Here is a 27,476-nt window from a genome sequence, read left to right as displayed (position 1 = left end):
CAACTAAGGAGATGGGAACTCTCTTATCAATGGTTCACAAAATCCAGGGAGCCCCCAAACCTCAATCTCAGATAGGCCTAACATTTTCCTTTTCCCCTTCCACACCTAAAAAGAAGGCTTAGACTAAGTGTAAATAAAATCAATGACTCATTAACCTGTAAATATTCATTTGTAAGTTCATAGTGTGTTGGCAACACTGCTTCCTTACCAGTGAAAAACTCTAAATATCTAATGTGACTCTCCATGTTGAGAAAGGGGCCAGTGGCCTCGAAATATCCAGTGTTTATTTTGTTTGTGTTTTCTTCTGTGTTCTGTGTATTGAAGTGGGATGCCTACATTTCCTAAGGTAAGCCTGCTTATCCTATCCTTTCTCACACCTATTCTCAGGCAATTAGCCCTTTCTCTCCAAACCTAACCTGAATGAATGTCTAGATATCCTCAATGCAGTAAAATAAAACATTATAATTGTAATTTCTCATTTAGTAAATTGTTTAAATGGGATTTTAATTCTTTGTAAATACTTACTTGTTGTCATAAATTGTGAATTTTTACAATTGTGAAGTAGTACCAGATTTTCCTCTAGAACTTGGGTAGTGTGATTATTATTTATTTGGCGATTATTTCCAATAGTCTTTTATTTCTCCTAGTTATTACATGTCAAAATCAAATCTAGCAACTAACATAATTCATTGTTGTAGAGTTGAATGTTAATAAATAAGATATTCCTAATTTGTTCAGATTAATTGGTTGGTTATTTATTGAAAGATTTATAGGTTGGTTGAGTAAGTAAAATGTTATCTGTCTGAAAGATAAAGGGTTTTGTATCTCAGTTAAGATGGTTGTTGCTCTTTTCTGGTTGTTGGATTGATTTTGATGGACGAGAAATGTAATTCAGACCATCCTTGTGAGTTATGTCAGGTATACAGTGTACATGTAGACCATTCATTCAGCTAAACAAAAAATATACAGATAAACAAATTATTAACTGTAATATAATAATACAATTACCTTGACACAGCTCTGAAGTTTCCGTATATTACAGCCGTTTCGGCATGCCTATATTAATGCCAAAACGGCTGTATATATGGGTACTTCACAGCTGTGACAAGGTAATTGTATTATTACATTATAGTCATCAATTCATCTCAGGTGCTAAATCATGTCTATTGAAACAAATTATCTTGTAATGTTTAACCTTAGATAATTTTATAATATTCTTTATCGATCTCAAGGTAGGCCTAATTCAACTTTTAAAGTGAAAGTGAATATAATTTTTTATTTTATATATTTTTATTTCTTTATTTTTTATTGAAATTTGATTGAATGTGAAATTTAACTCAAGTTTAAATTAGTATTGGTCATGAATAAGAGTGTATTAGACACAAAATATTTTGAGATGGGAGTGATATGAGTTAAATTGCTAGAGTTAACGTCATAGAAGTAGCTGTTCTAAATAATTGCCACTCAACTCCAAATATTGTTTTACTGTTAATGATTTACCCTGCCCAAAATATTTTGTGTGTACTTGTAGCATACAAACTTTGTGTACAAAACATTTAGGATACTGATAGGATTAAATCTGTGTTCAATTGACAAACTAGTCCTTACAAAACTAAATATTGAATTCACTCAGCTAGCAATGCTTATTGGAGTGCTACGACTCATATTAGTAGTATTATATTAGTTCATTACTGTAGATATGTCCATTATAAATAAGTATCGTCATAGTAATTTGTTATATAAAGATTTTCTAAGAGCAATTTTGCTAAACTGAGGTTGATTTTCTAATGATATTATAAAAAATTGTTTATAATGAGGTAGGAATTTGAAAAAAAAAATTGTTACAATAACATGAAGTTAGATATATGAAATCCATTAACAGCTGATACTTAGTATCTGGTTTGGTGTTTAGGTGATGTTGGGTAGCCAGCAGAGTCCAGCAGCTCAGCCGCAGCCCTCGCCCGCTGCCCAGGCCGCCCCAGCCGCTCAGACAGTAGCCCCCGCCCGTGGTGCTGCCCCCTTCCCCCCCGGCTACATGCTGCCCCAGGCCAGGGCACGGTGGCCTATGATGCCTCCTCAGAACAGAGCCCCGTACACCAACACTGCACAGCAAGGCAGTGCTCTCATAGCACAACTCACACAACCCCCCACCATGGCTGTCAACCCTCAGTTCTCCAGTCAGTACCACTCTGTAGCAAAACTAGTAGCTTCAAGTTAAACACCCACTACAAAATATTCCACAGTAAAACTTCTTTTAATTACACCCCATTAAAGCAAACCCCATGTTAAATAAAATAGAAAATTCAAAACAGTTGTAAAAGGGAGCCTAGCTATAACTCATACTTGTATGGATATCTCATACTGTGATAAAGATAAAGTTCAGAAAACAATTGCCAGTTATGTTAGGAAATATATCCTTTAGTATCCAGGTTTTTTTTTGTATGTGTGGTACAGTAGAACCCCTGATACCTAGCCTCAGTTTTACCGGTCCTTGGTTTATCTGTCCAATTCTCGGAAGCTCATGGCTACCCATTGCACTAGGCTGTGCTAGTCAAGCGCCCTCACGGTTTATCTGTTTGTACATTTTACCGAGTTCTCTACTCAGTTGGGCTAGTAGGCCTAACCTCTAAACTGTTTGTTATTATTTCCAGTAATTGTTTCATTTCATAAAAATATTATTGGAAAATTATGGACTATAAGGCCAAATAACCTTCAAGGAAAATTTATTGTGAGTTATGTTTTAACTCCATCTTTATTTAACATCAGTTGATGCAATCCTAACTCATAGTAGGCTTATTGCCATGTTAATTACCTTTCCCACTTTTTGATACTAATATTTCTTATGGTTTTACTATTCAACATAAATCCCAAGAGAGACTTGAACACTACTTTTGACTACAATTATTGATTACACATTATTATGATATATCAATTATAATTTTCATAATAGGTTGGTTTATCCGGGCAGATTGGTACCCGGCCAGTCTCAGTCCTGTGATGGCCTAATATGAGGGGTTCTACTATAGTCAAAAACTAAAAGGGTTTGAAAAGTGTAAATATTTACTTTGCAAACAAAGAACAATCAATGAATCAATACTATTAATCCACAAAATGTTAAGATTTTATATGTTGTAAGAGCCCCGATCCCCAATTTTCACTGTGATTTGTTGAACTGTTTTTCAATGCATGATGGACAACATACATAAATTAGATTTTCTATTTACAGGAGATGATCTTATCAAGTCCACTTAGGCCTAATCAATAGAAACACCCATTGATTCAGCCATCTTAACTTCCAAAATTAAACTTTTGTTTTGTTTACTTGCAACCTTGAATGTAAAATAAAATTTGGGGATGTTACCTGAAAACCTATACAACATAATAGTTCCTACAATTTCACACTTTTACTTTACTCTCTTTTAACTCATGATTATTAGAGGTTTCCAGATCTATTAGTTAAAAAAAAGTACAATTTAGTTTATATTTCCTTGTTAGAACTGATTGGTCTGGTTTAGTAAAGTAAAAAACAGCCAAAAATTATAAAATTCCTGAATGGACCAGGATAAACATTTTTTGAATATTGATTTGTTCAATGTATTCTAAACCTAAACAAAATAGTAGAAGAGTGAGTAACAATTGATTCAAAGACATGAGGCTGAAAGTTCTTGATTTTCTTATTTTTATAGTAACAAAACAGGGGTGTTTAACCCTCTCTGTGGTATTCAGTTGAAAAACATTAGTAGTTAGAGTTGCATGGTTAACAATATCTTGCATTTGACAATAGTCTAATTTGTAATAGATGAGGTAGGAATTTAACATAACATTAAAATTGTTTTTCAATACATTTTATGTATCCATAGTTAAAAACACATCTATACATATTTTAATATATTACACTGTTTCTGACGTGTTTAGATTCTTTTAAATTTCAACTTTAACATAACAAACATAATGTTTAAATAATCAATTATCAAATACAATTTTGTTTCCATTGATTTTTGGCTTTTTGGATAGTTTTTGTTCATTTTCGTCGCCATGTTTATTTTGGGCTCTCTTCACAATCACACAATCCATAAAAAGCTTATGTACTAGTAATCTTCATGTACACATACTGTACATTTACATGACTACAGATGTTTTATCAACCAATCAGATAATGTTAAAAACAATCCCACTTTTTTATTTTTGCAACAATATATTTAACAGACAACTCAAAACCTCCTCCTCACACAACATTCCGCTAAGTTTGACTCAGGTAAAGGTAAAGGGAACACATTACTTGGATTATAACAGGCTTACACTTCAGTTGAAACCAGCGAGTATTAACTGTAAGCTAATGATTATCTAACCTACTGCTGTAAGTTCTGGCCAGAGTAGTTAAATGTACAAGTATAATTTCTGACTTTAATATTCTTAATCTACACAAAACAAAAACATGTAATCATATTAGTCAACTTGCTTCTGTAAACTGGTTGTTTTCTTGTATAATAGAGTCTTGATTATCCAACTCTCCTTGCAGACAATTGAGTACCAAGAAACTATGTGTGATTTCTATATGGCATGACTGTACACATTGATGGGTGTCTCCTGTACTCTGTAAGTGCTTCTTCAGACACCGGCATTCAAAAGTTCCTGAGATTATTTAATATTTTAGATTGCTACTCAGATAACTTGTCTCACTTGCATCTCTTATGCGAACCCTAGACTTATGTTGGGAGGATGAGTATATAGGATTTCAACCACCAAGAGACACTTTTTAACAACTGTTATGTTTGAAGTAAATACATAAATTATTAGGTAAATATTTATTTCCTATGGTTCTATTTTATTCTATTCCTCAGTTCTATTTTATTTATTTTTAGTTTAATAAAATAGAACTGAACTTATTCATGAGTAAAAAACTAGAAACAAAAACAATAATAAAAACAAGTTAAAAGTCAGCCGCAATTTAAACAATGTTCAAACATAGCAACGACAAAAGCAGCTCATATCATGGTATCCCTATTTTCTTTACTTCATTGCCGATCAGCTTACTTACTTACTTTCCGTGTCCGGATAAAAACACCAGCTCAATTAGATATTATTTTTCCAATAATCTGCCACATATATGGCTTCGTCATTTGCCTCCTTAAGATCGAGCCAGGTGCATGTTCTGCCCATATCTGGACAAACTAGTAGGTGTTCATGGTCCTGAGGGGCCCCACATGTGCAGTTTGGTTCTCCTTCATAGTACCCCCACCTCATGAGGTTTACTTTGCACCTCGAGACCCCACTTCGCAATCTATTTAGGGTCCTCCATGTGGGGTAAGGCAGGTGACAGCCTGCAGGGAGTTCCTCTCTGAGTTCTACTGGTGGCTGTTGAGCCTCCTGCCTCCATAGCTGAAGCCTTAATACTTCCGGTGTTACTGAATGTATCTCAGTGGTTTTGAGGAAACTCTTGACCTGAGTCTAGAGGGCTGCTGTTGATGCCCATATAGTGGATGACGGTGGTCGGTCACTTGCTTCTGTAGTTCTACTGCGGCTGCCACGTTTCTCCTTATATATGGTGGAGCTACCCCAATGAGAGGGTATATACTGTCCACTGGGGTTGGTTTTAAGCATCCTGACACGATCCTTGCAGTTTCGTTGATGGCTATGTTTACCTGCTTTGCATGGGCAGAGTTTCTCCACACTGGTGCTGCGTACTCTGCTGCTGAGAAGCTAAGAGCAAGAGCAGAAGTGCGCAGCACCTGTGGTTGTGCTCCCCAGGATGTGTTGGTAAGTTTCCGAATGATATTATTTCGGGAGCATACTTTTTGCCTAGTAGCAAGGCAGTGTTGTTTAAAAGTCAATGCTCTGTCCAGCTTCACACCTAGATATTGAGGATAGTCATTATGTTCGAGTTCTTGCCCTCTCCACAGTACCCTTAACTTTCTTTTTGCCTCTCTGTTCCGTAGGTGGAAAGCGCATACCTGGGTTTTGGTTGGGTTAGGCTTAAGATGGTTCTCATCATAGTAGCTTCCAAGTTTTTCCAGAGTTTTTGTCAACGTATTCTCCACCTCCTCAAATGTATGCTCTTGAGCTGCTACCGCTGTATCGTCAGCATAGATGAACTGCTTAGTATTACGCTGTATAGGCTGATCATTAGTGTAAATATTATACAGCAAAGGGGCCAGTACGCTACCTTGGGGAAGGCCATTCTTTTGGTTTCTCCAGCGGCTGTTTCCCATTAAGGAGCAGCTGATGTGCAATCTGATCCGGCGTAACATTTGTCAGCGGGTTCTTCGGTGCAGTTGGGTCGTTACTGAGATTTTTTAGCAGTTTCCAGGCACGCCTGCTGTTTTGCTTCATGTCTAGTGCCCCTATCAAATTGCTCCATCTTTCCTTTCTTGACTCGGTCAGGGTTGCAAGCAGTTCCTCGCCCGCCTCAAATGTATCGTCAGAAAAAGGGTCTTCATTATAAAGCTCTTTATACCGCTCTAAGATGGGACGAGAGTCCCCTGTCAGGCCAGAAATATATTCCCTACGGCACCCTCTCGGGATGTGTTTCCTGGATATTCTCTTGACAAGCGCTACAAAATCTTCATATGCCTTCCAACCCTTTGGCAGATTAGCAACGCCCATGTCTAGCTCTTCAGTAAATAGGTCCCATCTAGCTTTTTTGAAATTAAAACGTCTTTTGAAAGGAACAGATTGGGGGCTCACCACAGCGGTGGCAAGAAAGGTAATCGCTCTGTGCTGTGTCCGAGGGAAAGGGTCTTCAACTAGCTTTACTGTTTGCTGTGCAACAAGGTCACTCACAAAGATGTTGTCTGGATTGTACCCCTTCCTCCACCTTCCACTGTTAAAAGATGCTGGCAACTTTGGATCATGTATGATCTTTAGATCGTTTCTTTCAGCCCAGGACTCAAGTTCTTCTCCATTCTCATCAGTTTGGCTGTAGCCCCATGTCGTACTGTGGCAGTTGAAATCTCCAATTACAAACTTAATCCTCTTTGCTCTAAAATTTGCAGGTTCAGCAAAACGGAAAGGCACATTTGGTGGTTTGTAGATGGACGTTACTGTACAGGACTGGAGTTCCACTGTCAGAATTTCTATGTCGCTATTACAAGTCAATGCCACAGAAAGGATCGTTAAATCTGGCTTTGTAAATATTGCACTACCGTATTGTCCATGTGGTCTCTCTAGAATAAGTTTCATGCCATTAATTTTTGGCCTATGGTCCGTTATACTTCTATGAGTCTCTTGCATGACCAGGATGTCACAATTTCGTTTTTTACACAAGTCCGAAAGTAAAATTTCTTTGTTCGGTGAAAGCCCTGAACGAAGTCCAGACTTGCCGATCAGCTAATATGCATCTTTCGAGTTATATATGAGGTTTAGTGATAATTTATTATGTTCAAATAGAACTTGTGAAAATGCCAAGTTCAGACTTATTCACAATAAATTCCAAAAAACACTGAAAGTGATAGAAAACTATGCAACAATGCATATCAGATGATTGATTATGAAATAAAGAATTATCAGGGATACCAAAATGTGAGCTTGTTTTATCGTTAAACAGAATCTTATGGTACTTGTAATTTGGGTTGTGTTAAAAAAAACACACCTTGTAATATAAGGTAACATTAGTGGTCTTTACTTCAGTTTATTTTGTGTTTATCGACGCCATTGGAATTCTTTATCTTTTGTTAGAGAACCTTAATCTCTTGGTCTAACGTTATTTATTTGTTGACTTAATGTTTACAATGGGTTTTTGGTTATTTTTAGTTCTAATCCACCTTTCTGCTGCCGGTTTGAGTCGGATATTCAAGACTACTTTGGTGTTGCTCTTCTACAGTATTGTACTTGTAGTTGCATGGTGAATGTTGTGTGTATATCGGTGTGTTATGTGTTTGTGTCTAGAAGATGAGCTCTATTTTGTAGACCAGCAGATGAGCCAAAGTCCCCGTATGATGGGGGCCCCGTCACCAGGTACTCAACTGACCAGCCCTGCTCAGGCTCCGCCTACACCTGCTCAGCCACAGCAGCCTCCCCCACAACCACAGGTACAAACAGTCAGATCTTTGAAGCTGGTTTATTACAAACAAGCTAAGTGTAATAATGAACTTAAGTGTTCTGGAAAATTTACTGAAGAGGTATTGGTAATTAGAACAACAAAATAAGATTTTATAACATTTGATCTTTTTACAGGTCTTAAGCTTAGTGGTAACCAAAGTAAAAATAAGTCAGCTTTAAACACATCTTAAAACTACAACAGGTTGCAAGTTATACCTCATACCATTGTTGAAGGAAAACTTGTTGAAGGAGTGCAGTCTTAATTCTCAAGTATGATTATAATGGTAATAGCCATTATAGTGGTAGATATAAGTCTAAAGTTATAGCGGAGATTTTAGTGGTAATTTAGTAGCCACAGACCTAAAATCCTTGGGAAAACAGGGAATTTTGAAGTTTCATAGAGAAACCCCGATTTTAGTGGCTTTTATTTGCATTATGAATCACAACACAACAAATCTTCTACTTTGCTCAGCATAAATTTTAAAAGCAAAATTTAGAACCAGCCTTCTGAATAATGCCTAGAGGCAACATAAGAGCTAAGCGTGTCCTATCCTTACTACCCTATTTGTTATCTCCTTAAGTATTGTTTTCATTAGGAACCCTAGTTGCATGAACCAGCTGTGTGTGTTAGCAAAGTCTGCCCATTAGATGTTGACATTCACATGTGTGCTGTGTTATGTTCAGGCCGGCAGAGAGAGACACACTATCTGGCAGGGTGTGCTGGAGTGGATTGAAAAATCAAAAACACCGAATGACGCACAGAAGAACACCAGGCATGTGCCATGTCAGGTCTCTGCCCATTCCAAGGATGGTGAACCTGAGCTGTAAGTTTCAACCGGCAAAATTCATTGCTCGTGCCTAGTGATACAATAGAAAATTCCTTTATGCAACCCTTGCACCAATTTTGTGTTGTTGATAACCAACTTAGTGCCACAACAAAAATTTTGATTATTTTTTTCAAATTTGAAATTTTTATAAATGATAATGAATAATGATGGTCTTGTATAAAATAAAAAGATAATATTTTTTACCAAACAGACACCATTATAATATAATAAAAGAGAAAGCCAACTGAACAAAATATATTCATGATACCTTTTTGTCAACGACTAAATGTTTGTAATCTAGATTTTTATCTCCTCAGGAAAGCAGATTCTTGGCCTCAGAAGCTGATCATGCAGTTGATGCCCAAGCAACTCATAGGCAACATTGGAGGAGCTTACCTCAAAAACTCCAAATCTGTTCTGTTCCATCCACAACCTTGTGAAGCACTCGAGTCACTCACCAAAGTCATGAGTTCAGGCTTTGTAAGTACTCTTGTGTCAAACTTATTTAGCCTAGTACTAAATAAGTAAGCACTTGCCTCGCCAACTACCCTCAGAATTGGCCTAAAATACAGTTGTCTCCGGGATTAGATTGAGGAAAACGAGCAGGATAACTGGCTTCCGACAATCCCGCAATCACGTGATGACAATTGGCAAATACAACTGTCTCACCAACTGGCTTTGTGTAAACCCGGCTTGGATCTTTTCTCTTTGACAGCATAGAATGAAACAAGCTGTGTATGTAGATGACCAGTAAGATGTTGTTATTGTTTGTGGCAGGCTGGATGTGTACACTTCACCAGTCTTTCAACCTCAGCCTGTGACATCAAGGTGCTGATCCTACTGTACACAGCTGAAAAGAGAGCTTACCTTGGGTTCATTCCTAATGACCAGGCTGCTTTTGTAGACCGTCTGAGGAAAGTGATTCAGCATCAGAAGACTTCGCAAGCAATGAGTCGTCAGGGACAGGTACTTACTTATTGTTTATAATAACTTATGAGAGACTCTTCTTTAATTTGCGTACCATAACAAGATAGTAAAATTAAAATCAAACACAAACCTGGATCAAACTGTAAAATCATATAAAATAATAATAATAAATTTTGAGATTGGACTCCGGGTGGCCATAGACTGGAAATTTTGCGTGAATATTGTATTTCACCGGGAACATCTCACTTAATTAAAATTTTGTTGCAATATGGCTTTAGGACAAATTTAGAAGGGTTTACAACCCAACGACGTACGGTACCTATTTTATTGTGAAAACGCTCATGAAACTCTGAAAAACCCGACCATTGAAACATTGTAAACATCATCTGCTGTCACTGCGAAATCGTGAATATTGTCTGCGGTCACGGTAAAATTGAGAACATGTACCACAGCAATGGCATAATTGTTTTTATCTTCCGCCATTAAGTTGAAATTGTGTAAATCTTATGCGGTAGCAAACAAAATCACAAACACCTTCCATGGTAACCGTTAAATCTAGGACATTAACGGAACATTAAAGGAAAAAATATAACCTAGACTACCAGTTAAACAAAAACGAAACACTATCCTAAACACGTTTTAAATAACTGAGGGAATGTTTTCTTCATATCCTTTGCAGGGTGGAGCACCAGGCCAGGCACCAGGTATGAACCCTGCCCAAGGTGTCCAGCAAGGGGCCTCAGGTATGGGGGGGCCCATGGCAGGAGGCATGCAGCAACAGGGGGGCCTTATGGGTAGACCTATGGCTTCCATGGGACAGCAGCAAAACACTCTTGGTACGATATATGTTCATATACTGAAATTACAGTAGTAACCTACTTTCTTTGAATGATAAAACCATAGTCTTACAAGTAAATTTAGACTGTTTATTCTCGAGATAGCCTGTAAATTTAGTCAATATATGAGGTTTTCTAACTTAGGTACAAGGGCCTAGGTCTTAAAAAATTGTTTGTGATAGTAGGACCAAATTAATTATTTATTACTACCTATACTACAAAACAAACTATTTCGTCCATGTTTTGTTTGTTGATAGCTCAAATGAGGCATTCTATTGTGTCATGTTTTCAGTGGGTCAGGCAGGACAGGCAGGAGGTGCTGTAGTCAGTCAGGCAGGTCCTGGGGGTGGAGGTTTGATGTCAGGACCTACCACACAGCCTGCTACCAGCCAGGCCAATAACCAGATCAATATACAGGTAAATAACTACTAAACTACACAGTACGCGGTATTTACTCAGGGGAGGTACAGAAGAGGCTACGATGACAGCTGTGGGCTTCTCATTAGCTGAGGGAACGCCATTACCGTAACAATACGATCTGTCGCCATCGGCCTCGGTGGTCTAGTGGTTAGCGTGCCGGGTTGATGTGCTGGAGGTCCCGGGTTCGAATCCCACTGGTAGCATTATCTTTTTGTCCAAGATTTTTTTCATTATCGGCAAGTTTGGTTGGTTTGGTTCGGTTATAACGACAGTTTAATTTTATTATTAAGTCATTATAAAATTTTAATTGAGCAATTTCTAGTTTTATTTAATAAACAGAATTATTTTTTCTATTACTAAACTTTTGTTATATTATTTCATTATCAGCAAGTTTGGTTAGTTCGGTTAGGTTATGATAGTTTAATTTTATAATTAAAAAATAACAAAATTGAATTTGAGGCATTTAACATTTTATTTTATGAACAGAACTATTTTTGCTATTAGTAAACCTGTATTGCCAAAGTGCTCTCTACTACAGCGTTGTTCACGGAGGAATTTTGAACTAATGCCTCAATCGTACCTCCCCTAAGTCAGACCCCACAGTACGCCTACAGAAAGGGTTTGGTCAAATCATCTAGAGGTCGGTGAATTTACCAATCACTCTCACAAAACAATTTTTCAAAAATTGTATATGTGCAGTTTAGTGGTTAGCATCTCGGACTTCGGTGCCGAAGGGATGGGTTCAATCCCCGGCACATCGAAAAAACTTGATGGGTTTGGACTGCTTTCCCTCAAAAGTGCTTGATTTGACTTCATTATAAAAATGCCTCTAACGTAGACACAAGCCAAAAAAAGGCATAGTATTACATTACGTCAGTGGGCTCTCAACAAATTTACACAAAAATGTTGAACACATAAACACAATTAATACTAGATGGGGTTTTTGACTGGTGCATTGCACTTTCATGATAAATGCTGGAAAGGTTTTAAAAATAATATTTTTTTCCAAGTTCAAAAAGTGAAATCTTATTACGTGGATACTTCTTGCCTTGCAGGCCTGTACTTCTTAGTGTACTTCATAGCTATTAGGTCACACTATTAACCTTTGGTAGGACTACAGTGAAGTTCTAATGGTCTGTTGTAGGGAGGAATGCAGTACAACCCAGGACCTCAGCAGATGGAGGTGGCCAGGAAACAGAACCTAGTCAAGATAGAACAGCTCAGACAGACGCTAGAGGCAGCTCAACAACAGGAACAACACTACAAGTCTCAAATGGAAGTGAGTATAGCTAGACACATCTAGAAACCCTCTAGTTGGTTTTCTTTAATTTATTATCAAAATGTACGAGCTTTTTTGTGAGGCGGAAGTCAGTTTCTTGCGTATCTTTTGCTGCAGGATTTATAGTAGCCCATTTTGAATGTGCAAAAAAAAAAACAAATAAACGGTGGTTCAAGGAAAAATTTTAAACAAGTTTTAAAATTTCTCTGTACAAGTTAATTAATTTGGAATCACTTCACTTACTTACCTAAATCCTCACATTTCATTAAAGAGAGTTTTCAGGTTTTAAAGCCATGATAGTTTTATGATATGGCTAGACAATTGGATTACAGTATTAGAGTGTAAGGATTATTACCTACATTTTTGTAGTTTTGCCTTTTGATCTGTTCCCTTCTCCTCATTAAAGTCAAACTAAAATATAAATTGATATTGTGCGTAAGGTAATGTGTGTGATGAACACATTTAAAATCATTTACACAAGCTATATTGCATCGTTAAACAATTTAAAACTATGTTTTGTTTTAAACATCAGTTCAAAATAAACAAATAAAAGTTTTTCTTTATGTTTGGATGATAGTTTGACTAAATTTATGCTTAGGAATTTTTGTGAAAAGGAATAGAATTCAGCTAGCTTACCTGAGAAATGTTTTGGGTTATTTTATTGTATATCTATTATTAGCCTCTGGACTCTAATTTTCTCAGATAGGCCTAAGTTGGATTCTTGGCAACAGGTGTCCCTTTAAAATATAACCTAAAATTATGCTTGACTAAATTTTAGCTTTGATGGACATTATTTTAGACAAACAAAAATAAACCCCAATTTATAAAAAACTGGTTTATTGAAAAATATTTGCTTTCTTTCACAGTGATATAATCTGTGTTCTTACCTGGACACCAACTCCTGTGTTCAGGTGTTACCTGTGTTTGTGTGTTATATTTACTTACTCCAAGTTTGCTTGCCTCTAAAAGACTAAAATCTCTACTGCAACATTATATTTTAACATTTCGTAATTTATTATGAATAAAAAACATGATAATACATTATATTGTGGATGTCTGTTGCTCTAATAACATATCTAGCCTTCAAGTGGGTGTATTCACAGTGTTAATTCCTTGTAACCTATTTTCATTTTTTTTTTTTTTACTGAACAAAGGTTAAACTTGTATTCTAAGGCTAAAAACATTGACAACTTAACTCCCTTATAACTACAATACTGTAGAGTTAATTCCCAGATTGATTTGGAAATGATGTTTTCTTGAACGGATATCAGAAAGGTTGAGCCCTATTATCAGGCCTCCCTTATGAAGAAAAGATATCTCTGATCCAAATTTGACACAACTAAATTAACCTTGTTTATAAATTTTGTTTGTGCCTCGAGTTGTAAATTGGCACACTTATTTGCCTTGGTTTATTGAATTAATAGAAGTCATAAGTCTTTATTGCCATTAAATACAATAAGTACAATAGGCTCGTCATTTAAATAAATAAAACATGGAAAATCAAATCTATCAACAAATAATTCAAAATCCTTCATTTAGGTTAAACAATCATAAAAAAGTTGACACATAGCTTTGTTGCAGATTTTCAACCATATGAAGATCCAGCAACTACAACAAAACTTAGAACAGGCTCAACAACAGGAAAACCTCTTCAAGTCTCAGATGGAGGTAAACATATTGTTATGGTCCAGATGCTTTTGCACAGTTAAGGAATCACGGATTTCAGTTTTTTGCTTATTTCAGATTTCAGAGTATTAACTTATTAATATATCATCAAAAAGTTGCTCACAATCTGCATTCGTATTTGCACTTTGACATATTTCCTGCTGATAGCCAGTTGTGTCAATAATGATGCTATGTGAGGGTGGTGAGTGAAAGGCTCTTAACGACTAGGACAGTGGCGTCGTTCTGTAGTCCAGCTACTAGGAGGTCACGAGTTGTGGATATTTATAGAGATGCACTGTAGAGGCGATACTCCCTGGTGTGTATTAACGTCCGCACTAGTGAGTACTATGACTATCCGCAGTACTATCCTGATAATTAGCCTAGACCAATTCGTTAATACCAAGGAAAGAATGTGGTTTGGATAAACTGTAGGTCCCTTAGTTGCCATTAGCTGTTTGGGCTATTAATTAACAGCTGTGTCTAAGGAATATGTCGGCCTTAGTCACTAAAAAGACTACAAGATCGCGCCACTCGTACTACACTCATTCTTCACCCATATTTGGGCTAAAATACGCACATAGTGGCGTCCCCATCTTAAATAATTGATATAATTGATTGATAACAACACTAAGAATCATACCACTAGACGATATTAAATTAGTCAGCAACAATTAGGAGATAAATATTGAGATGAGGCCTAAATTATTGAGATGAACCTAATTATTGAGATGAATGTACAAAATAACAAAAGGTATGGTGGTACGGGTATAGTTATTTGTGTAATTATAGTGTGTGATGTGGCACTTTGCTGCACATGAGAGAAATGCGCACGAGCCGCAGGCGAGTGTGGAAAGTATCACAAGTGCAGCAAAGGCACTTTGCACTCGTGCTACATATTATATTTTTCTTATAGTTTCTATAAAGCCTATAAATAATTAGTCTTTCAAACACTAAACAACACGTTTTAGGTTAGATTAAATCCGAGCGTTGAATGAAAATAGAATGTTAACACGAAACAACAGGTTAAATCATAGTTACAATACTCAAAGGCTGTGAAACACTGTACCAGCTTATCGTAGTCATAGTATCTTTAAATGTTGCCAACTTATTTTCAAGCGTAAGTGTGATTCATCGGAGGGGTATTAGTGGAAGGGGGTGTAGTGGGCAAGATGTAACGGAGACCGGGTACAGTTTATCAACTGGGCTACCCTAATATCGATTGCAAATTTATATCGATTCGATTAGTAAACCTTCATTCAATTTTTTCATAATCAGCAAGTTTGGTTAGGTTAGGTTGGGTTATAACAGTTTCATTTTATCCCTAAAACAAATTTTTCTTATCCCCTCCTGGTCAATCTTTCCACCCCCATACCCGCCCCACTGTGGATCTGGTCACTGATACCTGGACGGCACGAGCCCCGCCATGCTTCAGGCTGTAAAATGACCCTCGTCATAGTGTTTAGGCAAAGGGCACTCGGCCCTGCACTCTTGAGGACTGCAGTGACATCACCGACTCGGCTCGATAGGCGAGAGGCGCTCTCTGTCTGGCCCACCTCTTTTACTCCATACATCTTGGGCTAAGTCCTTTGTGCGTCCAGCTAGAGTACTACGGTGTACTCACCTTACTCTAGCCACCTTACTACTACCTGCTCAACCTTATTCACTGCCTTCGTTCCGTCCACAATCGGAAAGAATGAGCGTGCACCTAGTACTTTAGTACATACTTCAATATTTGGGTACTTGCCAGTAAAAATCTAGTATTATATTTCAATGTAGGGTCTACAGGGTATGTTCAATGAAATTATTAATATGTATTCCTAATTCCTATGAATCCCAAGAATATCAGTTTGATTTTAAATTTTAACCAATACTATGAAATGTTTGTAGCAGGAGCAGCAAAAGCACCAGTTGAGAGCACAGTTGCATCAACTTCAACAACAACAACAACAGAGACAGATCACACCACAGCAACAGTCCAACAACGCTGGTGGAATGGCACAACAACAGCTGGCAGGGGCAGCCAACCAACAACAGATGATGAGACCTGCCATGTCCAACAACCCGGGCCTGAGGCATCTGCTGCAACAGGTACAAACATCTAGCCACAGCCGCACCATAATAAAACAACTTTGATTAAATGATTTGTTAATATTAAAACCTCTAAAATGTATAATACTTTTTAAAGTTGAAAAATGAGCACAATAACAAATATATTTATGTTCGAGGATTTTAAAATCATTCACCTGGAGGGACTTCTTAATAACTCATTCAATGAACTGTAATCAATTGTTTCTGGACTGGGGCTGGTTAGGCGCCTTGACAGAGTTTTTATAAGGATAGACAGATACTAGTCTTGTATGGAGCACGTAGTCAACAAATGCTTTCAATGGAGAATTAGCTGGTCTGCATAACACATGTGATGCTTGCATGTAAGCGAAACAAGGAAATCCTATTCCACCCATTTTACATATTTGTGTTATTATTCGTAATTAGTGCTGTACTTTTCACTTTACGCTATTAATGCTACCATAGGTAAGCATCGTTTTACATATACTTTGCAGCTGATAATGAAAGCCATGTGACATTCAACCTGCAATACAAATTTTAATATTGGTATCAGCAATCTGACACATACTTTCTCCCATAAGCTTGTCAACAACCTTAACCCATTGGGGAAGGAATTAATGCGCTGCCTGCAGCCCCCTCTGTCGGCAATTCATTTTACCGAATTTTTAGAGTTTTACTCTAATTGTTATAGAAAGAAAACCTTAGGTAATAAATTAATAATTCTTTTGCCATTTTGTTCACAGTTAAAATTGTCTACAAAAAAAGTGGATAGTCAAAGTAAAAAGAAAGATTACAACAATAACAATTTTAAAAAACATTTTTTTTTAAAGTAAACTTTATTTACAAATTCCAAGATTAATCCAGACACCAAATGACCCTACAATTATAAATTTCAATTGATTCCCTACGTAGAAAAATCACAAGTAGTGAACTTTTATATGTAATAAGATATTGTTTACCTTACCACAGCTGCATACAATATATATATACCACAGCTGCAAATATGCAATACAAGAAGCAAGATATTTATAAACATTATAAAAGTAAGAAAAAACAAAAATGGGGGAAAATTATAATAATAAATAACTAATGGCGCTGTGTAGCGGTGATATGAGCCAGCAGCACTCATATGCAGCGGCCGTACGAGTAATGCTCGAAGTTGACACCAATGGGTTAATCATGGGCAAGCGGTGAGAGTAACTATGATTTTTATAATCACAAAAGCTGCATTAACTTTTGGACTATGCCATTGGGATTTGTGCCATTTTGTTCAGAACTTAAATGACTAAGTTATAACATAATTTTTATCGTAATTGTTTGGGCTATTTTCTAAAAAAATTTGTTCCATTATTTTATGGGCTTTTATGGGAAAATCAACATAAAAATCAAAATTAAAAAAACACCTGGAGATACCATTGATTAGTACCTACATAACAAATTTAATCAAAATCAGACAACAGGTGTGGTCTGTAGCTCTGTACACATCTCTGTACACACAGGGGGACCCAAAACGTATATACTTACTTACTGCAGTGGCCATAGGTACCCCAAGTGGTACTTGGCCTCGCCTACACATTGCCTAACACATTGCAAAACGTATATATCCACTCAAAACTAAAACTCGAAAATTTTGACGAAAACAATACTTTCTACATATATACCTACTATGGTATAAGGGGAGAAAGTAAAAACAGTGCCATGTCTGTTTTTGTTTTTCGTTTGACGATGGTGATAATTGTCTAAGGTGTTGATGATGTGTGTTTCAGCCTCAATATCGACAACAGATGATGGGAATGCAACAGATGCAGCGTAACACCAACACACAACAACCGTTTGACGACAATACATTTGACTTCCTAAACTAGAAAAATATCTATTTAATCCTCGGGTCTCGGGATTATGTTAATTCTATATGTTTACTAAACCCATTTATTGATTGTATACAAAAGTTTGAATTTTCAAATTTAATTCTACAAGTTTACATTGTAATATTTAAAAAATAAGATATTATTTTTAGAAGCTGTAACAAAATGTAATGATGTTTATCTATAATGACACACACACCCACAAACGTTTTTATAAGAAACATAGTATTACTGAGTACACACTTTTGCTACGTTTAAAGGTCAGTAAGGTGAATGTATCTTGAAATTGTTAGAAAGTGTACCAACAATTTATTGAAATAAGTATTACTAAGATGGTTTATTTTTTGAGAAGCAAAATACAAGGCCTTCTCTAAAAATGCCAAAAGATGTGTTACACTACAATTTGGTGTGATTTTTTGTAAAGTATCTTTAATATTTTTATTTTGTTATTGTTGAATATTTAATCACTCTTTTATTTTTAAAATTGTAATTTTTTATTTAGTTTTAAAATAAGATTTTAATTATGACATCAACTTGATGTGTTCGAAGTATTTTTGTACAACAATTAAACATGTTAAGTTATATTGTATTTTTAACATTTTAACATTAAAGTATATAAATAGAAGTGTTTATTGAAGTGCATGGGCTTAGTTAATATTTTAAAAGATGTGCATGAAAATATTTATTTATCAAACAAATGTAAATAGCATAACGATCGATCATATATTTAAACCTAAATTATCATGAAATCTCAGTTCAAAGCTGTTGTATTTAGTCCTGATGAATATTAGATTAATTTAACCTTTTTTGTAATATGTAATACAGACTCCAAAGAATGTAGTAAATTATATTATTGTTTTAATGTTTTGTAACCTAATTGTTTTTTCTGTCAAATCAAACTCTTTCTGTTTTAGCGAATTTCCCATATAGGGAATAAGCTATTACCGTAGTACTCATGGTAAGACCTGGACCCGGGACCGATCTAATATTTCATTTTGAGGTCCCTAGAGGCCAAAAACACCATCTGTTCAAATTCATATATATACAATTGTTTGGATAAAGGGCTACTATTATAAATATATATATATATATATATATATACAGGGTGACAAAAAAATCTGGAAACGGCTTAATATCTTTTTAGCTAAATCCGTTAGAAAATTAAAATCTTTCACACCAACTTATGTGTATGAAAACTACTTTTTGCAAGCATTGTCATTTTTTGACCTCCACTAGGGGACGACCCATGACGAGTAGGTATATAATCTTTAATGTAAGCATAGGTCTATATGCACATCATTTTAAAGTGCTGATCAAGTGGAGTTCATTGCCGGAAACCGCGTCTCAAAAGGTTCATCTGTTACAAAATGGCGGCTATCCAAAGTTCTTGTGGAATATACCGGCACAGGCTTAGTACTGGCAAATACTCGTAGTCAACATTAGCCGAAAAAGCTGAAACCCGGTTAAATTTGTTTTGAATATTGAATAGTATTATTCAATGAGATAGTTTACTTTAAATGTCAATTTCAGCTCTTAAGCTAATGTTGACTACGAGTATTTACCAATACTAAGGCCTGTGCAGGTATATTCCACAAGAACTTTGGACGTCCCCCATTTTTTAACGGATGAACCTTTTTAGCTACGGTTTCCGGCAATGAACTCCACTTGACCTTGAGCCCTTTAAAATGATGTGCATATGCTACCGACCTATGCTTACATTAAAGCTTAAGTACCTACTCCTCGTGGGTCGTCCCCTGGTAGGGGCCAAAAATTGGTAATGCTTGCAAAAAGTAGTTTTCATTCATGAAAGTTTATGTGAAAGGAATGAATTTTCTAACGGATTTAGGTAAAAAGATATTAAGCCGTTTCCAGACTTTTTTGTCACTCTGTATATGTGTGTCCTTTAGCGCGATAACTCGAGCAAGAATGATCCGATTTTGATGAAATTTGGTACAAACGTGTAAACCTACGTTTATTCAAACGAGTTCGCAAACCAGCATAAACAGACCATGGGAAAACAGGGGTTTATGGGGAGTTTTATGGGGTAAAAATGGGGTTTTCCCATTATTGTAGTTTTACTTGTTTGTGGATATATATTGATAAAATTTGGCAAATTTATTTATTTCATCTATACTATTGACATATGGTCAAAAAAACTTTTTACCTTCCCCGTAGCAGCAAATCTAATGTTATTTAAATTCGGAATAAATATGTCTTAGTTATGGAAATATTTTAGTAAAAATGTAATCAGACAAGTTGAAATTCGCTTAGTCTGCAGGTGTGCTGCGGCGGGGGTATTTTAAATATTTTGTTTGTATGTAAATAAATATTACTGCAAATCTGTGTTTAATTAATTCACCATATTTCCCCCTTTTTGTGTAAATTGGCAATGTTTGTCCTAAAATTGAAAATAAAAGTGAAGAACTCAAGATGAATCTATAGGTACAATCCAAAAAAACTCTTCAGTGAAATAGATTTTCCTCTAGCTTCCTGGAACTCTCTATCATAAAAGTTGTTCTCATCTTTTACAGATGTAGCATTTTCACTCTGTTAGTACAGTAAAGAAAATATCAGGTCCTCTTTTCAATATTTATTTTATACTCAGCTTTAAAGCAAAAAAATGTGAATTTACAACTAGATTGATACCTATAACTGTTTAAAACCATTATGTTTAAAGTATACAGGGTGATTGATATAAGTGTGCCAGCCGTTTTATTCGAAAACTATAAGAGATATCAAAAGAAGTTAAAAGGAAAGTGCCTTGGATTTTTTATTTAAAAAATTGTAGTTAAGTCGAAAAAATTATTTTAGCCGCCATTTTTCCAATATGGCCGCCAACTTTGATTTTTCTTATAGAACAGCCTGTATTTTATGATGTATTCCGGTAGAAAAAATAATTTTAAGACGATTTTATTCTTGTAATTTTTTCATAAACCTAACCATTTCAAAGATAATAATGGTTTAAGTGGTGAAATTTCGAATAATTTTTGAATAAAACAGCTGGCATGCTTGCTTAGGCCTTTATCGAAACTCTTTCTCATGCCGAAATTTAAAAACTTTAACCATTATTATGTTTGAAACGGTTAGGTTTATGAAAAAAATTACAAGAATAAAATCGTCTTAAAATTTCATTTTCTACCGGAACACATCATAAAATACAGGGAGTTCTATAAGAAAAATCAAAGTTGGCGGCTAAAATATTTTTTTCGACATGACTACAATTTTTCAAATAAAAAATCCAAGGCACTTACCATTTAACTTTTTTTGATATCTCTTATAGTTTACGAATAAAACGGCTGGCACACTTATATCAATCACCCTGTATAGATATATTCCCTGGCTGCAAAATGCAAATTTTGAAAATGTATAGCTTTTTTAAAAATATTTTATTTTTATAATTTTCCTATTAATTTCTTCAGCTTGAAAAAGTGAAGAAAATTTACATTAACTGTGATTACTTTATTAAGAATACACAGAACACAAGTGAAGGTTATTGTGTGACAATAAACAGTGGTCTTGTATTTTCAAAGGTAGAAAGAAATAATAGTGGGAGTGAAGAGTAAATGGGTAGGCTAATACAGTATACTGAAGTCAAACTATAGCAAGAAAAATGGCATCATCAAACTGACTTATACTTTCTCTTTCTCCCATAAGCTGGCATTATAATTGAACATCCTACTATTTTTATGTGTACGGGTAAATATGAGCTTTTATGGAGAAAAGCAGCAATAACTTTTGTAAAACTTTGGGGCTTGTGGCATGTTCGGAGTTAAAAGGACTGTAACATACTATATACTTCAATCAAAACTGTTAGACCTGTTTTTATTTTGTGTAAATGAGATTTTCCATTCATTGAAAATCAAAATTCCAAAAATAAAAAATAAACTGGAGATACTATCAATAAGTATAAGTACCCACAAACCAAAATCCTCAAAATTGTACACAGACGTCACTTTGAGAGCCACTTTTTTGGGTTCAGGAGGATCCAAAATAGATTTTTCCACCCAAAAAATAAAATCGATAATTTTACAACAACAATACCTTCTCCTACTATTTATAGGAAGAGGAAATAAACAAGTTCAATAATTAAACATATGATAGTAAAACTCAAACTATATTTGTATACTGTGGTGTATTGAGAACAAAGACATTTAAAAACATATTGCAAGGAATTATTAAATAAGTATACCTACTGAACAAACCCCAAAAATTGGATATAAAATGCAAGCTAGGCTATAAAAAACCCAATAGCATCTCTTAATTTTGGAACTGGGATTCCTAAAGTGGTTTTTGACTCTACCGAGATTAACTGCATAGATGTGCAAACACTACTACCTACCATACTATGTGGTTACATACATAAGGTATCTGACAACATTCAGTAGCTTCTTGTTGATTTAAAACCGGATCATCAGTGATCATTGTTTTGTTGGGCTTTTGATGGATCTTGCTAAATAAACAACTAGACTGGATGGTCTTAGTAAAAATACCTACGTTGAATGGTCGTACTATACAGTCAACCTACTTTCATTCAGCCACACAATATTATGAAACAATGATGAGACAATTTTGACAACCTTATTATAAAGGCAGATGTATTTAATTAATAAATTATTTCCTTCATTATAGAAGTTCTGAGTAAAGTTAGGGCAATCCATCAACATTAGGAAAGTGTTTTGTGATCTTTGACCATGTCCTAATTTAGACATAAAGAGGGTTCTTAAAAATAATAACCTCAGTTTTATTATATACTTAAAAGTGTTATAAGTTGGTTAATTATCATTCAGTTCGAGTGAGATTAATTCAGTAAGATATAATTAAGGTGTTCAAAGATTTGCATTCAGAATAAAACTGTCATAATTATTTTTATATTATTTTACATAAGCATTATTTTTTAGATAATTTAGTTAGCTTTTAAAATGTTTGAAGATAAACCATTTTTAAACAAGGTATACCAGGTCTACCGTAGGCCTGGTTAAAAACGTTAAATTTGACATTTACAAGTGTCTTTGCTTGAACACTTATCAAAGATGCTTAGATGAAGTTTGTAGCCTAAATTTCTCTCACATATTATTGAGATTTTAGTAAAAATCAAGTACATACAGACATACAGATTACTGCGCTCTACGTTAAGTTTGTATTTTTAAATGTTTTCTTGATCCTAGATGCAAGGAACAAATCCACAAAATGGGCCTGGAAGTTCTGAACACTATAAGCGTATAAGTCTGTCTGTCTGTATGTCTTCGTGTATAAGTCTGTTTATCTGCATCATCGATGTATGTCCTTCTCTTGCATTACCAAATTGTTCATTCATGAATAGTTTTATTACTTTTTTTACTGTACATAAAGATCATTGTGCAGCATAATGATGCCAATCAAAATTAAATTGCTGTAAACTGTTAGGTACGGAATACAGGGTGTTTGTGAACTCTCTCGAAAAAATTCACAGGATTATTCCTTGGGTTAATACATGAATATTTTACATTATAAACATGGGTCGCCGGAGCCTCGTTTTCTGTCTGTCCGTCTGTATGTGTTCTTTATAAATAACTTTATAACTCGAGTTTGAATTGAGGTACAAACTTTAAATTTGACACACTTGTGTATTTTAACGTGTTACACAAACATGCAAAATTTCATTTCGTTGACTATAGCCGTTTTAAAATGGCGGCCATCTAAAATCTTTGACCTCAAATTACGTAAAAAACACTAGAGTTACAAAAGAAACACAAGGATAACAAAATGTGGGAAATTGTATGCCAAATTAAATGACACCTAGATCTTAAAGATCGGACAAGAAACAGCTAAGTTATTAATTTTTTAAATAATTAATAATTTCTTTACTGGCTTTTAATTGTTATTGTTTATTCTTAAAAATCATCTGATCCTTTCTAAATTGTCACAACAATGTAAGACAGCTGGTTGGACAGATGATTTTGAGATGATCACATGATTATTTTGAGTTATTAATTTTTTTAATAATTAATAATTTGTTTACTGGATTTTAATTGTTATTGTCTATTCTTTAAAATCATCTGATCCTTTCTAAATTGTTACAACAATGTAAGACAGCTGGTTTGCCCTAACAACAACATTTAGTTTTTTTACTAGAAGGTAAATGTATTAAGTGTCCTATTTTTACCTTAACTATTGAGATGTGTTTAAGGTTACGTAATGTACTCTGTATCAGATGATTTTAAAGAATAAACAATAACAATTAAAAGCCAGTAAAAAAATTATTAATTATTAAAAAAAAAACTATAACTCAGCTGTTTGTTGTTCGATCTTTAAGATCTAGGTGTCATTTGATTTGGCATAAAATTTCCTAAATTTTTTTATTCTTGTATTTTTTTTGTAACTCTAGTGGTTTTCATGTAATTTGAGGTCAACGATTTTAGATCGCCGCCATTTTGAAACGGCTATAGTCATCGAAATGAAATTTTGCATGTTTGTGTACCACGTTAAAATACACAAGTGTGTCAAATTTAAAGTTTGTACCTTGATTCAAACTCGAGTTATAAGGTTATTTATTAAAAACACATACAGACAGACAGACGGAAAACGAGGCTCCGGCGACCCATGTTTATAATGTAAAATATTCATATATTAACCCAAGGAATAATCCTGTGAATTTTTTCGAGAGAGTTCACAAACACCCTGTATAAAAATAAAGACAATAGACTATTGCACCACTAACCGTTTACCGTTGTCAGTTTACCTCACCATGTGTGAACCAGACCTTGGAATTTGTTAGCACATGGAAGTTATGTAACTCACATACCATTTGTAAAGCTTAAGTTAAGGGGCCATAATTGTAAAGAAAGAGTAAAGGAATTAGCAGCTAAGCCAATCAGAATGCAAAATTTTATTCTGTTTTGCAAAATTAAAATTTATTCACAATATATAAGAATTTGATGAATATTTATATTTACAGGATAAAAAATTTAATGGACAGTAGTATTAAAACAATAAATTTACAGTTAAGTCAGGATTAAACTGCATGATGACAACAATGTGTCGAAAAGTTCGAAGCCCTCTCGTCTGCCGTGCACCCGAAGAGTTTTAAGTGACAGAGTATGTTCCTTTAATTTTTAATTATTCTAACTCCATACCTATATATGGTATGATCCTAAAGAGCATGACTTTATTATACTCGTACTCCTTAGTCCTTACGGAAGTTACTTTTAGCAAATTTCCCAGACCTAGGTATTTAGTTATTACCGTAGGTCTCTAGGTAAGATATGAACGGGAGAGACATAGGCTACTTTAACAACAAAAATCGTACAATTACTTTAGTTTATTCATACAAAAATATGAAAATTACTCTGGTCCAAAAAGACATCTGGGCCCTGTTTCATAAAACTACTAGTCTAGTATTTACTAGTCCATGGACTAGTAATACTAGTGTATTTTACAAGTCTACGTTTCAAAAACCTACTAGTGTAAAATACTAGTTACTAGTGTAGGGACTAGTATTACTAGTGGTTTTTACTAGTGTAGACAGCAATGTGTTTCATAAAGTTTTACTCTTGTAAATTACACTGGTAAATACTTGCCATTTTCTAACAACCTCTCTACACCCGTATTATTTGAAGTAGACTAGTATTTTTTGGAAAGAGAATTATTTCATTACTCACATCATAAAAAAAAAAATTATTATTAAGTTCTTTTTGCAAGTGCAAATTGGCTCACGTTTGCAATTTAAGATAAAAATAGATCTGTGTTTGCTAAAATGATAATTATTTTATATAAATTACAATTAATAAATGAGGCGTAGTACAAAATGAGAGAAATAAAATTGTATAATGTATGTACAATCGCCCTATTAGAATTAATTATAATTATAAGTTATCAATTTCTGTGAAATTTTAGTCTAATTTTACTTTAGTTAAATTTCATGGTTATATCAACTATTAGCTATCACAGAGAAAAGAATTTTAAGCTTTGAGAGAAACCAAATTAAAACCGCATACCGTATTGCATACAAAAATGTAACAAATGTATCCAACATTGCAACATTAATCAGATAATTTTACACCCAAGGCTCTCGGTTTTATTTAAAGACATTTGAATAGGAAATAATAGTAAGACACTTTTAAAGAGGAGTTGCATTGTATTTTTGAGGTGCTTATTATTTGCTTCTCTTAATAGCTAAAACCCTGTGATGTACTAACAATTTTGTAGGCCTATATTTGATTTTTGGGCGTTGAACTGAACTGCTTATCATAAAAACATTACTTTTAATCTATTTTGGTATTCTGAATTTGTTATTAAAAGTAATAAAAAAATTAGATGTTGATCATGTTTTTTTAATGTAAAAACATGTAAAAGTTTAATTAATGGAATAAAAAGTATAATGAGTGGCACGATTTGAACCAGGGACCCGCCACATGACTAGCGAGAACTCTACCTGCCTCTGAGCTAAGCCCTGCCGTAACGACTATGCCATGTTTTACTATACAGTACTTGAAAACCTTCTTCTCCATTGCTTGTAACGGCGTTGCAATTTTTTGTTGCATCAATAAACGTTTAGGCTTATTATTCATGGTTTGTAGACTCAAAATTAGAATATCACCAAATGGTTTTTAACCCAAATATCCTTATGCATTCGAATATTTGAAAACATAGGTAAGGGTACTTGAAACCGTTCCAATAAACAAAATGTCCTTAGATGATTTAATTACATTCAAAATTTGAGATTTCTTTTCTTTACTCATAGCAAGCTTAATTTTATATGTCAGAATAAAACAAAAACTATACAAATCACAGCGAATGCGGCAGCAACAGATCAACTTCCACCCAACTGTTGAGCGCCGCAACTAGGCCTACAACCGGCTACTACAATCACCGTGTTGATTGCAGCGACGCGACGCCGCGCCGCGCCGGCGCTTCGGCGGGTTCATTGATGAACATAAATAATAGCGGTTTGATAAATAATGTGTGATTGTTTTACTTATGTGTCTATATAGTTATTAATTAAAAGAAAACACTGCGTTTCTACAACTATTTACTTTTTGTATCAAATGAAAACAAAATTAAAACCCTTTATAAAGGGTTTGAAAACCCGTGATTGAGGTTAGAATTTTGTTTTGAAAGTTTACCTTGTAAAGTTGGTCACGTGACTAGTAGTTTTGGCCACGTGACTAGTAAAATTCACTAGTATTTACTAGTGGTATAAAAACGTTTACGCCACACTACATTATTTTGATGAACTTTCCACGCAAGGATTTAGTCCAGAAAACAGCTGTTTGCCGCCAGCTTATTCAAATGGGGTTTCATTGCGTAATACTGTTCTGCAATGAGTTTTACCGGACACCAATCAGCTGATTATACTGTATTTTCGTGGCAATTAGTGGTTATAAAGGTTATAAACAAAAACATAACCTCTCATGACTAGTGATTTTTAGTCCTTTAGTTGGTGGAAATATATAAGGATTTGTACGCATTACGTAGTATGGCGTAAACTATCGTACGTAACTCGTCCAAAATGTGTGTACCGGACTCGTATGGTAATCCCGTACTCGACTTCGTCTCGCACGGGAACGACCACACT

The 27,476-nt window shown here is 34.8% G+C and overlaps 1 protein-coding gene across 1 annotated transcript in view; it reads left to right on the top strand.

The window, feature by feature from the left end:
• The window catches only part of LOC128984228 (mediator of RNA polymerase II transcription subunit 25-like), a 46,246-nt gene extending 25,984 nt beyond the window's left edge, over positions 1-20,262 (top strand). Inside the window, exons 8-18 of the mRNA XM_054403529.1 lie at positions 1,913-2,177; positions 7,885-8,027; positions 8,722-8,861; positions 9,182-9,344; positions 9,642-9,830; positions 10,471-10,627; positions 10,920-11,044; positions 12,192-12,326; positions 13,908-13,994; positions 15,879-16,079; positions 17,825-20,262. Of these exons, the coding sequence (XP_054259504.1) occupies positions 1,913-2,177; positions 7,885-8,027; positions 8,722-8,861; positions 9,182-9,344; positions 9,642-9,830; positions 10,471-10,627; positions 10,920-11,044; positions 12,192-12,326; positions 13,908-13,994; positions 15,879-16,079; positions 17,825-17,923 (1,704 nt within the window). The 3' untranslated portion in view covers positions 17,924-20,262. The remainder of the gene's footprint in view (positions 1-1,912; positions 2,178-7,884; positions 8,028-8,721; positions 8,862-9,181; positions 9,345-9,641; positions 9,831-10,470; positions 10,628-10,919; positions 11,045-12,191; positions 12,327-13,907; positions 13,995-15,878; positions 16,080-17,824) is intronic.
• Positions 20,263-27,476: the final 7,214 nt, after the last annotated feature.

This window comes from Macrosteles quadrilineatus, unplaced genomic scaffold (assembly GCF_028750875.1).
Source record: "Macrosteles quadrilineatus isolate MER2022 unplaced genomic scaffold, UCM_ALF_1.0 Scaffold_2__2_contigs__length_208266976, whole genome shotgun sequence".
In the NCBI taxonomy this organism is placed as follows: Eukaryota; Metazoa; Arthropoda; class Insecta; order Hemiptera; family Cicadellidae; genus Macrosteles; species Macrosteles quadrilineatus.
The sequence above is the reverse complement of the archived record's forward strand: the minus strand, read 5'-3'. Positions and strand labels throughout refer to the sequence as shown.